Raw genomic sequence first — 15,092 nt, 5'->3', positions numbered from 1 at the left:
TGTCTTGATAACGCTCCATGCACATATAAAAACTGAAACTTGGCTATTCTCTCAGTGGTGCAGTTTCTGTAAAGAAATGCATTACCTGGCATCAAACACAAATCAAACCATGTTGAAAAGGGGTGTTATATGTCCATGTAACAAACACCATTTCAATGAAATTTGGATAAATCTTTAGTTCAAGCTGGTTATGGTAGACATCTGGAGAGGTATGGCTGTAATCCACAAGGTAAGTCCTCTGCAGAGTTGTTTCACAGTCAAGAGTTTTAACATCCTCTAATTTGTTAGAAATCACAGCGCACCAGTGTTTAAGACGAAGAATCACACCGTATAGTTTCTTACATCACATTTATTGTTACAGAACAATGAAGAGCAATTTGCATGAATCATTTTACAGCAGGTCTTAAACAGACCTACAGAAATTGGCAGCTCTAGCTGCTTGGTTCAGTCATTGAAGTTAGTCGGGTTTTTTAAATGTATTTTACTGTGAGTGCATTCACATGTGCTACCACTCTGTCAGTAATATCTACACATTATTATCTACTGACCACTCCTGTAAACCACAAACTGTGCTGTGCATCATTTCCACTAAAAGGAATGTAATATGAAACTCTGCCAGGAGCACAGAGGTGAGCGTTTATGATGACACTAGCCTACTCTTTCATCACTGGTATATAGTGCCCATCTTATCTATCCTGGTACACATTCAAGGACACAGTGGTGTGTCCCTGACCTTTCTGGCAATATCTTAACAGCTTTATTGTGGTTTCCTTTTGTGCTCATCTTTCCAACTTTCAAATAAATCTTATCATCAAACTGGAAAAGAAAATGTAAAGAACACAGATTTAATCCTTGGCATTAACACTCAAGATTGATTCATTTAAAAAAAAACAAAAAAAAAAACGCATACTGTAGCAAATTGAACATAAAAATGAAAACATTCTGTGGACTTAAGGACAAATAACCATTTATACCATTCAGAAAAAAACTAACTAAATAAAACATAAGCCATTACAATAGAGTGCTGCAGGAATGAGTCCTAAAACCTGCAAATTAACATTGTTGCACTTCTGGTTCCCTCGTCTCCAAGTCAGTGGGCTTTTGGTTGGATGCCTGTGGTTAACACAAGCTTGATATATTTACACATTTTGTTCTATGATATGAAGTAAGTCAGTAAATACTCCACAATTATACATCATCCCTGCAGCACTCGATAAAAATCAGACACTGAAACAACACAATTAATTTACAAAAGCTTAAATAAATTATGAATATTCATAGTGCAGTGAAAAATGGCAATCTCAATAAAAACTGCATTATAAATGAGATCTATTGGTTATGGGTCTTAAATATTTAAAATGCGATGCCGCCATTTTAACTAGTTAAACTGGATTTGGTCCTCCCACTTTAAGCTTACAATCACCCGTTATTTTACCATAGTATAAAATTTGACATGTAAAAAATAAATGTATTAAAAGTGTAAACAAAAAGACCTTTAAATATTTTCAGTCATGTAAACTGTCACTTAAATTAGACTGATGATAACCGACTACTGAGGCCTGTACTAGGAAGCAGGATTCGGTGGGTTTTCAGGGGATGGTGGTTTACTCCTTACCAAGGTACATCACCATGGTTACTTATGTTGCACACCTAACCTGCTCCGAGAAAGGATCAAGATGGTGAGTGGGCAGCAACACCCACAGCTCTGGTTGAAGTTTTTGCTTAGCGTTTAGTTTGTGAACTTTTGTTAACATAGCAACAAAGTACATTGATAAAATATACTAAAATATCCAAAAACTTTTGGTACAATTGAAACGCTGTGCTTGGTACTTGTGCAAGGCTTGTGATAATAACCCTTTATAGCTGTGGTTGACCACTATATTGTTCCTCTTTAGTGGATTTTTCATTCACCTTTTCTGAAAGCTGAAACTCCCTAAAGTTGTTGTTTGTCATTGATACAAATATGTTGGAAGAAGTCATTTTTAAATTGTTGAATTTGAAAGTATAGAAAGAATCCTTAGCAAAGTTATTTGTTTTTATAATCTTGATTGAATATTGCCATGTTGATATTCTAAATAATCTTTGTCATACACACCATAACAATACATCAAACACATTTAATGGAATAACCACAAGTAATTATAGCCAGATCTACTCGTGCCCTTAGGAAGAAAAAGTGATATTGTAAGCCTATTAACACTGAGGTTTTGGTAGCTGTCCTTCTCGCATTCAGCAGCTCCAACTGTGTTGCTTTGCGCCTGGATTATGTGTTTAACTTCTTCATATTTGTATAACATTATAGTTCGCTCTTGTGCTCTGCTGCCAGTAGACTTGTACATGTTTGTGATCAGTCATGCACTGCAAACACGCCTTTCTGAGAATGTGCCGATGGCTAGATGTGGAAAACCTGGTCCGACTTTGATAACCACCTGCGTGTGATCGCATACTGCGGTTGTGGTAACCGAACGGTATCCTGGGTATGTTGAACTTGCTTCGCAGTACAGGCCTCTGGTCTTAATAATTGCACTGTGCTTTGAGTTTAAAACTGATAAGACATATTATGTAAATGTACAAGTGTTGAAATGTTTCACCATTTTGTATGAATTACACACATTTAATTTAGTGGCTCGCACACATGTACCAGGTTTAGTTATTGGTACGTGACTAATACTGATAAACCATGATTCTCTAGTTGAAATGTATAATGAAATTAACCCATGTAGGTAAACAATGTAGACATACATTGGCTTGAGGGTGAAAAAGCAGTCCCAGAGTTTTTCATATGCAATAATAATAAAACATCTGAAAGTCTTTGGCTCAAATCAAAGACAAAACCTGCGGATCACCTCTGCTTCAGCCTGGTGCAGTCTATGAGGTTGCTGTACAGTCACTGTTGACATGATAACAGGATTATTGTGGTGCTTGTTTAAAGCACGCTGGATGAAGGATGAGGGTGGAGGACGGCTCCTGTAGAGGTGCAGATGCTCCTGGTTTAAGGCATCATAGTTCATACTGATGTGACTCTGACCTGCAGCAATGGCCAACAAAGTACAAATTAACAGGAGGATTACATACCAGCAAAAAAAACTAAAAATGAAAAAACTATTGGGGACTGAATCTGTCAAATTTAAATAAAATGGCATTAGTAAATGTACCTTTCTATTAATTCCCCTATTAACTTACTTTTCCATTTAATCCTTTAAGTTATTCAATTTCTAATTTCATTATTTATTCCTGTTATATTTTCCCTTTATTGAGTTCCACAAACTTATTTATTTCTGTATTTCTTTAGGTATTTCTGCAAAATTATGCACCTAAGGGGGGGTTGTCATTCAAAGTCAAGGTGGAACAGTCTTGGGAGAAAATAACACCATCTGAGGGGAAAAATGTTAAGGGAAAAGAAATACAGAAGTAAATCAAATCAAATGTAAAACTACTGGAAGGTAAATAACAAGGGGAATTTTAATTTGCATATTAATTTATTTTTGTTGAGCTTGACCGTTTCAGTTCCTTTTAGCAGTCAAGTCGATGTCCACATACCTTCTATGGCTCACTCTCCATAGTCACCGACACCATCTGCCCTCCATCTGAAAGGACAGTTATTACAAAAACACTTTATAAGCCATAATGCAAAAAATTAAAATGTGAGAAAAGACAACAACATACCATTTTTCTCTTTGCTGTCATCTGCTGTGTGTTGTGTATTATTACTGAGCACAGGAGGGCTGGTCTCCCCGTCAGCAGGGCTGTGATTAAAGTCACATTAGTGATTAAAATCTAGCAGACCAAACTGAAAGGATACGGATTAAATATTTAAAAAACAAAACAAAAAAAACCACAATGCTCACCTTTTGCCATTTTGCTGGAGGACACGGTTTGCCTGTTCAGGATCTATGTGCACCAATCTGGTAACAAAGGACTGTCCATCTCCCAGACTGATAAAACAGATAAAGACAGCATTAGCAAACAAGTTAGCATTGAATACAGTATTAACAGCACACTGGGCTTTCTATCCTTTTGCATTGTTGTGATTGCTAAGGTGATTGATACATTACATACAGTTATATCAGATCAGAGCAGACTCACCCTGAGAAAACAGGAAACAGCCAGTACTTCCCTTGGTCACCAAGCACCTCAGCTACGTTTCGGCTAAAGCCCAGAGAAAACCCATTTTTGTCCGGACCATTCGTGAAGACAGGAGCCCTAAATGCCTCTGAAAGTGGATATAAAAATATAGTTATTCATGGTGACTTTTAAAGGATACAACCAGAAGTAGTAATGACATTTATTTATATCTACCTATAGTGGTCCTGTTCTTTCCCACAAGCCACAGATGATAGCTGAGAAGTGACAGGATGCTGATAAAGAACAGGGCCGCCACAAAAAACAGAAACAAGATGTGGAATTTGGCATGCGTGTCAGGCAGCTGTTTCTTCAGAAAGGAGACAGTGAACAGAAGTGTTAGTCTTGTCAGTCATGAAAAAGATTATTACTTGTCCTCATGTCTAGTCAGCTTTACCTACTTGACTTGAGTGGACAATTCACCTTTGCATCATCCATTATTTTCTTAGTATTCTTTTACTAGAGCACAATATACTCCTTCACAGCTGGACTGAGTGACAGGAGCCATTGTCCCATGCAATGCAGCATGCTGAAGAGGAACCCCTGACAAGCGGTCACATGACGCATTTGTTAACCAACGGGTCGATATCTTACGATGCAGATTAGTGGCTGATCACATGCTTAACCACAGCCTGAATGTGTTTCCTTTTTTTTTTTTCTAAAGTCAAGTAGATGCAAGTTATTTCATTTTTTAATTCAAAATGGCGAGTTTAATAGACAGCACGTTAATGGTTTTTAAAAACCAAGGGTGCTGAAAGCTCATGAGTAAAGTTGACCTCAAAAGATCGCACAACAACCTTCAACAAACTGACCACAAACATGCAAGAACATGCAGGAAAAACAAAAAACCCAGGATGTTTCTGTACTTACGGTCCAGAATTTGATGAAATACTGGATGACTGTAGCACAAATTACTGCACAGTAGAATGAGGCATAGGTCAAGAACAACACAAAGAACTTGTAGTTTGAGAATCCGACACAGTTATTGACCCTGAAAAGAAAAAAAGACAGAAAACACCAGAAAGAGAGTGAAATGTGTCACTCTTTACATCGTCTTAACAAAAGAGAACTGATAATTTGCTGATGGACAGCACAGCAAGCAAACTTGGATCATGAGGAAATGAAAAACCTGCTTTAATGCATAGTTAAATAAGAAATCCTACCAGGGGCAGTGGTGGTCCATTTTCAGCACACACCTTCAAGAGTAAGGAAAACATACATCCATTAGTACCATCCAGATGTTAACATGTTGCTGATCCAGTTGCCCAGAGGCACTTGCAATGTCAGCATGAAAAAATACATAATTCTCAATATTAACTGTGTATTCATGTTGAATGTCAAAAATGTGTATTTTTGCAGCCAAAACAAAAAACTCTTCAACCAACAGCAATACATTTTCATTTTGTCTTCAGTTCCTGTTACAAGAAGTTGCACTTAATGTTTTTCTTACAGCCAGAAATGGAAACTTTTGGATGTTTGGGATCATAAATTCAAAGTGAAAAATCAATATCTGCTTGTTTGGGGAAACATAAAGAATAAAATAAAAAATGAGGAGCCTTGAATTATACAGCGTGTGCACCCAGAAAACACTCACATCTCACAGGTTGAGCAGTGATGGCAGCGGTCAGGTTTGATGATCTGGCAGTGGTCGCAGTATCGGATGGCTATTTAGACAAAATTAAAGCAGAATCATTAAAGTACCTCTATATATAATCATCACAGTGTATGATCGATATTTCAACAAAACAAGAATTTGAGGTGTAGTCTGCTTTCTCAACCCCTTGAAGACTAATTTTACATTTCCCGCGTTTCCTGCTCCTCTTTGAAATGTTTAAACACAAATTGACCTTCTACATCTCTAATTAAGTGTCTTTACAAAATGTTCCTGTGAAACCAAATGTGTGAGATCATAACTGCTGATGCACATAAGAGCCAGGTGTGGCCTGTAGAGATAATGAGGTGCACCTGAGTCCAATGAACCCTCCTGACACAGCTCATTAAACACACGACCAATTACAGGGATATAATAGCTTATAGTCTGTAACCAGAGACAGGTACAAATACATCAAAAATACAACAAGTATTTGCACATTAAATTTATCAACATAATATACAAAATACTGGTGTGAGAAAAGGTTTTTGATTAAAATACAAGTAGTTTTATGAGTCTGATGTTGGAGGGGCGAATTCAGGAGAACATGCTGAGTGGTTCCTGTCAATCGATGTGACCATTGACTGACTGAATGTAATGGGGGAACTGTTAGTCGACCGTGATGCACTCTTTCAGATGACAGAGTGGGAATTAAGCCAATGCCAATCTTTTTTAAGAATGATAAATATAACTTTTTTTTTTTACATTTCTTTTTTTTTTTCTGTCAGCTTTCCTATCTAACCAACACAATACAGAAGCTCACCGGTTGCACTAACGTAATGAGCTGGTAAGTATATTTACCAGCTGTAGAGAACACGTGTTTGCTAATGTCTCTTTTCTTCTGTTGTATTTGAGTGTCATCCCGTAAGATCGCCTTAGCAAGCGAATTCTGATCATATTTTGATGTTATTGTTTTATCTCTGGGGAAATCTGCCCCAAAAATTAAAGAACTTTCTTTTTCAAGCTAGGAACACTATCACATGAACATGTCACATGATTCACTTGCATTAGCAGCGGACCATGATTAGGCTGTTGAACTGTTTTTCAACTATGTAACCCTTAGGATCAAAATACATTTTCATTCAAACATGGATTAAAATGTATTTTTAGTAGTTAAAATATCCAAATTCCAAAATGGTAATAGTAATTAAACATGTATTTTAAATACATTTAATTGGAATACTGCCCATCTCCATCTCTATCACAGAAAAAAGATGTAAACAGTGTTGCACTTTTAGTGTCGTGTTAGATAAGAAGGCAAAAGGGGAAGAGGCGATGTAGCAACACATTTCACAATTTCTTTTTTATTGTTTATTTGATGCCATGACAACCTTGAACTAAACAATGATGAAAATGTCACAGAGACACTTTCATCATTATTTAGTTCAAGTTCTGTTATCCTATTCAAAGAGGCAACAACAATAAAAACTGACTTACTAACTTAGGCCTACTTGGCAGAGTTTCCTGGTGGTCTACCAGGCATTTTGCAACTGTGATGAAAGCCTCACCTCCTCCTGCCGTGCGTGTATACACGGGTAAAGTCTTCGCCACTTTCTTCAAAATCTCTTGTTGTGTCTCGGCACGCTCCTCTCTCTCATACAGCTCCTTCTCTGCTCTGGGCAGACAGAACTGACAGGTGGAGGAGAGAGAAAGTCCATTAAATATTATATGACAAAATGTTAGATTATATTGACCTAATCTAACAACCCAAAGCATGAAAATAGGTCATATTCTTTTTTTTTTATTTTGAGTGAGGACATGACAGACATACAGTTTTGACTTACTGCTTTTGAGGGGCTGGCTGGTTTGGACCCGATGGTTTTCCAGTAGGACCATATAAACATGATGAAGAAAATGTGAAAGATGACCAAATAGCTGACTGTTGACAGAAAGAAAGAGTTTGACTTGCAGTTATATTGACATCTTTGACATAAACTTTGCTATGAATAATTAAGATGAGGGGATAACATCCTCACTTACCTCGTTCTGCATTATTTGGGATTGTATCTACATAGGGCAAAGAAACAAAATTATATAAGTGAGCAGTAATGAAAGTCCTAAGAATGCATGACTACACATCCCCCACCACACACGCACACACACCGCCCCTTTCTCGCACCATGTGGCAGCAGCCTGGCACGGCCAGCAGTGACCCTCCCATGACAGAGAGCTTTGTCTAAGCAGCAGGGATGTCCCTGTGCTGACCACAGCCGCTGACTTACAGACATAACTACAGTCCGTTTACAGGATGATAATGGTATCATCAGTTCCAGGCTGAAACAAACCAGTGCATGTCACGGCACACACAACTGATCAATAAAAAAACATCAATACTCATGTGAGCTGAACCACTTTCAGACCTTATTGTGTCAGCTTGGTCATGTTTGACTGAGAGATAAAAGTAGGCGATCGCATCCTGCTGGATGATGAGTCTGTCTTCATGTGAATCAATAGTTTATCTGCATGTTCATGAGATTTTATTGTTATATTTAAAAATCTCACTATTTGATCCTAATAACTTAAGAGCACCTTTATTTATCACCAGTGTTTGGGTGGTTCCTTGCACATTCAGAGTTTTAAACGCTGTCGTTCTTCTCCAGGCCTCATTACATCTTCCCATCAACAATAAATATGTGATGCTTCAGATGGTTGATTTATAGCCATCTATCACTGTGATTCAGCAGCTGGCTCCTAAGGTTTGTCAGTTTATGAAAATAATAATCATTGACAGCTGTAACATATCAGCTTGTTGTCACTTTGATTAAAAAAACATATATAATCAAAAATAATGTGTCAGAATTAAAGCTACATAAAGGAAAGTCTTCCTGTGAGCCTACTAAACTACTGTTATAGACTACTAAACGTTTAAAACCGAGAAACAAGGGATTTAAAATGATAGAGCTAACTTTTCCATTCATTTACAACACTAAAACAACAACAAAAAAAACATTAAGAAACTTTCATTATCTCTTGTTTCATTCCACTTAGCTGACAATGTAATATCCAGTGTTAGCTGATGCAATACACCCCTCATTAGTAAGTTATTAATTATTAATTAATCATTGTTCAAGCTACCCAGAGACTGCCTTTCCTCTCCTTATGGGACTGAAAAAGTTGCCGGATTATATAAACGTCACATATGCTGTCATGAAAGATTAAATCCATGGTTAAAATCAGAAACAAAACGATCTGGCGTGATGTTATCCTCAGGTTTAAACGCAGCCTTGGGATGATTAAATCTCACTTCAACTAGCTTATCAAAGTTGACAACCCAGGAACTGTCAACACAAGCTAGTTTCCGCCCCGCAGTGGCTAAATACTGATAAAAGTGAAGGTACTTACAGACACAGAGCTCCACAACATAAGCGTAATAAGACCAGCCGACTACCAGGTTAATAAACAGGACAGGTACCCAGTTCAGAGCCCGTTTACAGCACCTCAGCGCATGAGAGGGCGCCATCTTTAATCCGTGTAGGACATTAGCTGCTGGTGACGTCATATCCATGCTTTTAAATCAGCCGGCCAAAGATGCTAAAAGACCAAGATAGTTGACGGACACCGGAAAACGGAGACACTCGGGAGCCTGCGCATGTATGTTTTCAGCTCTCAAGCGTCCCGCAAGTAATCTGAATACAAGTTTAACGCTCATTTGATGCATACATCAGTCTATTATTACATGTGTTGTCATATAGTAAAATATAATGCCAGAAGTGATGTCCTGCTATGAGAACTTTTAAAAATACCAACAGATTAATACACACAAGGTGAACATCTTGCATCTCACTATCTTTGTTTGCTTGTGTGAAACTCTTCAATTATGGGTTATTTATTCATATATCTTCAAATACTTTGTATATTATAAATATTATTATAATATAGTGTAAAAACAGCTCAATTTATAGTAAAAATAACATGTGAGCGCAGTTTAAAACTGCGCTAATTGCTCATTTTGTCCAGGAGAGGGCAGAGGAACTCCACAACAAGCTGAAAAGTCATTATCTCAACACCTGACTGACGCCTTACATTTATGCACGATATGTTGGCAAACACCTACCCATACACAAGAGAAGCTGTAGAGTGGGTTTTAGGGCTTTAAAGACTAATTACAGCATTTCAACTGTATCATATCATATCACAAGTTGTTTAGTTGTTTGCTTGAGGAGCTTGAGGATATATATCTTCTAAACTGCTACCTCTCCTCTAGACCTACAAGCATTTCACTTATATTGTGCCAAGCCAATCTCACCTATGTGTGTTTCCAGATTGGACATTAAATGATAGGGACATTTGGGTTGATAAGTCTGAAATGTACCACTATGTCATGGGATAAATACTTATTATACATTAATTATATGAGATTTTAAACATTAATAAAGCAAGCAGCAAACAACCATTAACTACGTAAAGTCATACTGTGTCAAAAAGAATGATGTGACACTCCCTCTGTGTGTGTTGGGATGAGCTTCTGTTCTTTGTTTTGGTCCTTGTGCTGGCCACTCATGCAGGTGAGTAGTGCATGTTGGCGCACTGTTTTGAAGCAAAAGACAAAATGGTGGCCACCTGGTGACAAATGTGTTATGTATTTAGCTTTTTTGATATAGAAGAGTAATAAATGACAGACGACGAACAAAATCCACATAAGAGTTTAATGTTTTTTTAATTTTCTTTTCAGCAAAGACACATTATGTACATTATGATATATTGCACTTGAATAAACCAATATTAAAGTATTCCCTCTTAGTTTGTTACTTAAATTAATCGCCTCCTTAGACCAGATAAATCACCAGCAGCCTCTAAGAAGACCAATAAAGAGCATGATGAGCTCACTGTGCATGTCTGCTGTATGTGGCAGAAGCTTTGAGAGAGGAGCGTTTCCCCTTCCTAGGTGAGGAGGGGGAGGAAGGAGGGGAGAGAGAGGAGGGGGACAGGGAGGGTGAGGCCGAGGCAGAGGCAGAGGCAGAGGCAGAGGCAGGTGAGGAGTCAGGAGAAACTGAGCGTCTTCTGGTGGGACTGCTGCTGGGGGAGCCACGGGGTGAGGAGTAAGGTGACAGGGCCTGCAGCATACGGCCACTCCGCTCCTGGATCGCGTTCTAAAAAAAAGGACAGAGATAGAAGTTTACTGTGTTGTAACGATGTGCTTTGGCACAATGGTTTAGGTAATTATTTTGTGATGTAATGTTGTGTTTATGTTCTGTATTTCAGTTATTTCCCACATTACCCAAAGTGCCCATTTCATAATTTCATTTCATAATCATTTCAACACTAGATGTTCTGGTGCCCTAGGCTCTTGCTTTTTGCACGAAAACTTTGGATGTAGACACAACAACTACATTTGGTCAATACATGACCAAACAACAGACTCAACCTTTAAATGAAAGGTTATATTTACAGCTGCTACAGTCTAAGAGAGATTGTTCCCTCCAGTTAGTGTGTTTTATGGATTAATGTAAAAGTAAACATGCCCAGGCTCCGTCAGGTCCAAACAGCTCCAGGAAGTTGCTAATGAATTCTCGTGACTTCTCCTCCCACTTGTGGATGAGGTCTTGGCTCTTCTCTTCCACTCTGTAAACAAAGTGTTTGGACTTCTCCTCCACCGTACGCACCGTCTCTTTCATTTTGTCCACCTGGTTCTGGAGCCGGTATTTCTTCTCCTGTGAGTAAAACACAAATATAGATTCTATTTCTCTATCGTCTGTTTCAAAATCATCAACAATCTGTTTTTGAAATCAATTAAATATAGTTTCACTGACATTAATGAATCCAACATTCAGTTCTCGGGCGGTGTAGCCTCTCTGCAGGTTGCGTCGAACATAGATGTCATAGTCTCGGACGATACGGGTGATCAGATCAGACGTGGAGATGCCCTCTGTCCTCTCAGTGGCCACAAACATGCCTGACATTAAAACGTAAATGATTCATTAAAGTGATATGAGAAATGACAGAAGTCATTATGATGGGTATGAAATTAAATGTCCACCTGCTTCCTTGATGTGCTTATAAACGTCCTCTGATCCAGCAGAGGTGTATGGGATATCATCGTGGGCCACAAAGTCAATCTGTGAGTGCAACATTACAGCGTTCAGACTCATCAGATATCTTTGCTGTTGTTACTGTATGACATTGCGAGAAGCTGCGTGACCTTTGACCTTATGTTTCTTCAGGAACTCTGTGTTCAGGGTCCAGGGAGCATCACGCACCACCTCGTCCACATAGCGGCAGTGCCTCAGGGCGTCGTAGCGTTCATCCTCTGTCATCACCGTGTAGCCTTTCAACTTGTGGGTGAGTTCGTCACTGCAGACTGAGACACAGAGACAGAGAGGGCCTGTTATATGGAGGGGGAGTAAGAGTTCATCTGGAATTACTAAATTGAAAGATTTAGTGCTCTAAGAGCCTAAAGCATTTGGTGATTCTAAGATTAGGATTCATGTCCAGCTAATAAAGGCCTCGTGTGTTTTCATTGCAAGTTTTCATACCTCCCACCATCAGGTATGTGTTGGGGAACACATTTTTGGCCTGCATCAGAGCTCGAGCATGCCCCGAATGGAAAAGATCAAAGATCCCATCAGCGTAGACTCGCACCGGACGATTAGCTGCAAGATAATCAATATGAAAACATGTCTTTAAAAAACAACATTACATTACAAGGCATGTAAAAAGCTAAAGTCAATCACTGATTGGACAATGAAGACCATTATCCTTTTATACTGTTGCTTATTCTTTAATTCAATGGCGTGACAGCCTAATAACTAGCAATAAAATAATATTGCACTTATTGCAATATTGCATACTTGAATCACTTTTTACAGCTGATATCAGCTGATACAAACACACCCGGGTTATTAATCCTCCCACTTGTCTTCCCTTATTCTTTGCTGCTACAAGCTGGGACTGACTAGACATGAAGACGCTAATTTGAAAGACAATTAACAGTGGAAACAAATTGAGACCTGGCGTGCCCCTCCGTGCCTGGGCTAGAGTCAGCTTTTCATGGGGGACCTCCGATTCAAATCCTGTAGCCTTGGCAAAAGCAGCTGGCTCCCGCAGGGCCTAAAGACAGAGGGAGCAGAGGTTTCACATGTTTTCCAGTTCAGTCTTCCATCTCTTAAACCACCTGTCCTGGTCAAGGCACAGAATGCTGCAGGTGACAGGAAATTACAAACTAAACAAGCTGCTGTTGTATACAGACTAAGATTTTCATACTTATATTCACACCAAATGTAAAGGTTCTAGTTAACATGCATGTGTTTGGACTGTGGGAGGAAAGCAAAGTGCAGACAGACATTATACAGCAACAGTGTTACTACAGATGTGAGAATTCAAGCACTTCAATATCAACGCTGCTGTTATAGGTTTCACTTTAATAAAATATAACGTATTGTAAACGCTCAGGTTGGGACTCCTCCCATGACCTGACATGGTAAGAACTGATATTATCAACGCTTATCTGACTGTGAATAATCTCAGCACTCTGAAGTAATGAGCCTCTCATTATGTCATGGACTTTGTGTTGCGTGTAGATACATATATGCAGCTTTAGCTGATGTGATGTAATGTATACTTTGAACCCTGATTGTGCTCAAATGTCGTGTGTTAAACTATAAGATTGTCTGTTGATTTAATCCTTATAGTTAGCAAAGATTTACCGCTTTAAACCTCTGAATTAGAAGTCAAAATACACCCAGACCTTAATATGTTTCCACAATCAGAAACAAATGTGAGATATAATAACCTGCACCTTATGCACTCGAATCCTCATTTTTTTGATACATTTACAGTGATGGAAACTGATTACAATACATGTACTTTAAGTAAAAGTACTTAATCTATCATACCAGTTCACATGTTCTTAATTTCACTTAAGAATAATCATGTCATACTGTATTATGTAATTCACGCCCACATCGTCCAACCCAGCTAGTCAGTTCAGTCAGATAAGCACAGAGGAAAAGTTGACTTCTATTCAAAGCAGTGTTCTTTACTAAGTACTGCCAAAAACACACATTTAAGACAAACAGGATCTCCTTTACAAGTTCTGCTGTGATTAACTGAAGTGTAAGAATAAACATGGTGGCTACGCGTTGACAGAGCAGGACTCACCCTGCGAGGGCCTCCTCTTTGGCTCTGTGGGGCCTGTCGTTGCTGGCTGTCTCTGCCTCGGCCTCGTCTCTTTCCAGCCATCCTGGATGTTCTGCTTCCTCGACTACTAACGACACCACTGCAGCCGCCTGTCTGCTGCTCCTCTCAGCCGGCCTGACTAATGCACAGGGTGGAATCCTACGCGTGTGTGTGTTTTTAAGTCTACATCCCATCGGCCTGCCTGACCCTGATGACGGAAGATTGTAGTGAGCAAAGTTCAAGCCAGCCTGCTAAACCTATTCAGAAATTGCACTTGTCATCAACACTGAGCTTGTGAGGGCTTTCTCTTTCTTCATGGACACGGAAGCTTGCGGCAATAGGATGTCGTATGCAATGTAACACTATTAGAAAACTCTTTAAACAACTGCAGCAGTTCAGATAGAAGTGGATGTGAAAAGTGCTGCTAACAGGGTAGCATTTTATTCCATAAAGGGAGTATGAGTCCAGAGCCTTTACATCTGCAGCCTTTGGAACCAAACACAGAACAACCTGTTCCAACATTTCACAAAGTTACGCTACGTTGGATATTATGTAATTTTTGGTGTGGGTACATCTTGAAATTGATGCAGCCGTTCTTGCTTGTATAGTACTTTTAGTTTTTGACACCAGCCGCTACTTTACCACACAGGTTGTTTACATGATCATACTAGCTGCAGTTTCACCTGGTTGTAAAAGGCAGCATGATTCACGCACACATGTCTAAAACAATCACAAAAGCACTTTATGCTCAGTCCTAGATACATGAAACACATATTTATTTATGTAGAAACATAAATGAAGAATTGTTGGCCACAGTACCAGCTAAAATACTATGGTTGGTCTGTCTACCACTGAAATATTTCAAAACTGAAAGTCTGCATGATATTCTGCGATATATAGCGAATAACAAGCTGATTTTGTAGAGGAGTACATTTTATCAAAAACCAAAGTAGGACCTGCTTTGTGTGAAAAATTGATCGAGTATGCTTGTGATTGGCTGTTCGCTGTAACCGCACAAATCCCATGTATCCAAGAAGTCTTAAATTGGACTTAATTGTTTGATATCAGACAGTCTTCTCCTGTAGATAAGTCATGGCAATAAGAAATAAATGTGCCAGTTTTGCTTTTGTATCAAGCAGGAAAAAAAAGCTGTAGCATCACGTGTTTGAGTTAATTTGCCATACTTGACTTTGCATGTCCATTG

General features: G+C 38.8%; 2 protein-coding genes across 3 annotated transcripts; both read right to left on the bottom strand.

Annotated features, from left to right (window-relative positions):
* Positions 1 to 331: 331 nt before the first annotated feature.
* LOC311269544 (palmitoyltransferase ZDHHC20-A-like) lies at positions 332 to 9,233 on the bottom strand (the record flags this gene model as incomplete). Of its 2 annotated transcripts, XR_014624105.1 has the most annotated exons (14): positions 332 to 3,028; positions 3,315 to 3,374; positions 3,541 to 3,587; positions 3,667 to 3,746; positions 3,849 to 3,935; positions 4,087 to 4,213; positions 4,300 to 4,432; positions 4,993 to 5,113; positions 5,286 to 5,318; positions 5,717 to 5,786; positions 7,282 to 7,402; positions 7,558 to 7,652; positions 7,754 to 7,780; positions 9,116 to 9,233. XR_014624105.1 is itself a non-coding variant. In XM_084373734.1 (13 exons), the coding sequence occupies 12 exons, from the start codon at positions 9,231 to 9,233 to the stop codon at positions 3,544 to 3,546; spliced, it is 1,056 nt and encodes a 351-aa protein (XP_084229860.1). In that variant the 3' UTR covers positions 332 to 3,028; positions 3,541 to 3,543. The 2 variants fall into 2 exon arrangements, 1 of the variants encoding a protein (XP_084229860.1); XM_084373734.1 differs by lacking the exon at positions 3,315 to 3,374.
* A 1,172-nt stretch (positions 9,234 to 10,405) lies between these two features.
* Positions 10,406 to 14,056, bottom strand: LOC311269542 (choline-phosphate cytidylyltransferase B-like). The gene is made up of 8 exons (XM_084373732.1): positions 13,871 to 14,056; positions 12,721 to 12,820; positions 12,247 to 12,363; positions 11,920 to 12,071; positions 11,751 to 11,829; positions 11,524 to 11,666; positions 11,236 to 11,424; positions 10,406 to 10,863 (listed from the first exon to the last, which is right to left on the bottom strand). The coding sequence occupies exons 1-8, from the start codon at positions 13,949 to 13,951 to the stop codon at positions 10,597 to 10,599; spliced, it is 1,128 nt and encodes a 375-aa protein (XP_084229858.1). The 5' UTR covers positions 13,952 to 14,056; the 3' UTR covers positions 10,406 to 10,596.
* Between the last annotated feature and the right edge of the window lie 1,036 nt (positions 14,057 to 15,092).

Source organism: Pagrus pagrus, assembly GCF_965226575.1.
Source record: "Pagrus pagrus genome assembly, chromosome: 14".
Lineage (NCBI taxonomy): Eukaryota > Metazoa > Chordata > Actinopteri > Spariformes > Sparidae > Pagrus > Pagrus pagrus.
The sequence above is the reverse complement of the archived record's forward strand: the minus strand, read 5'-3'. Positions and strand labels throughout refer to the sequence as shown.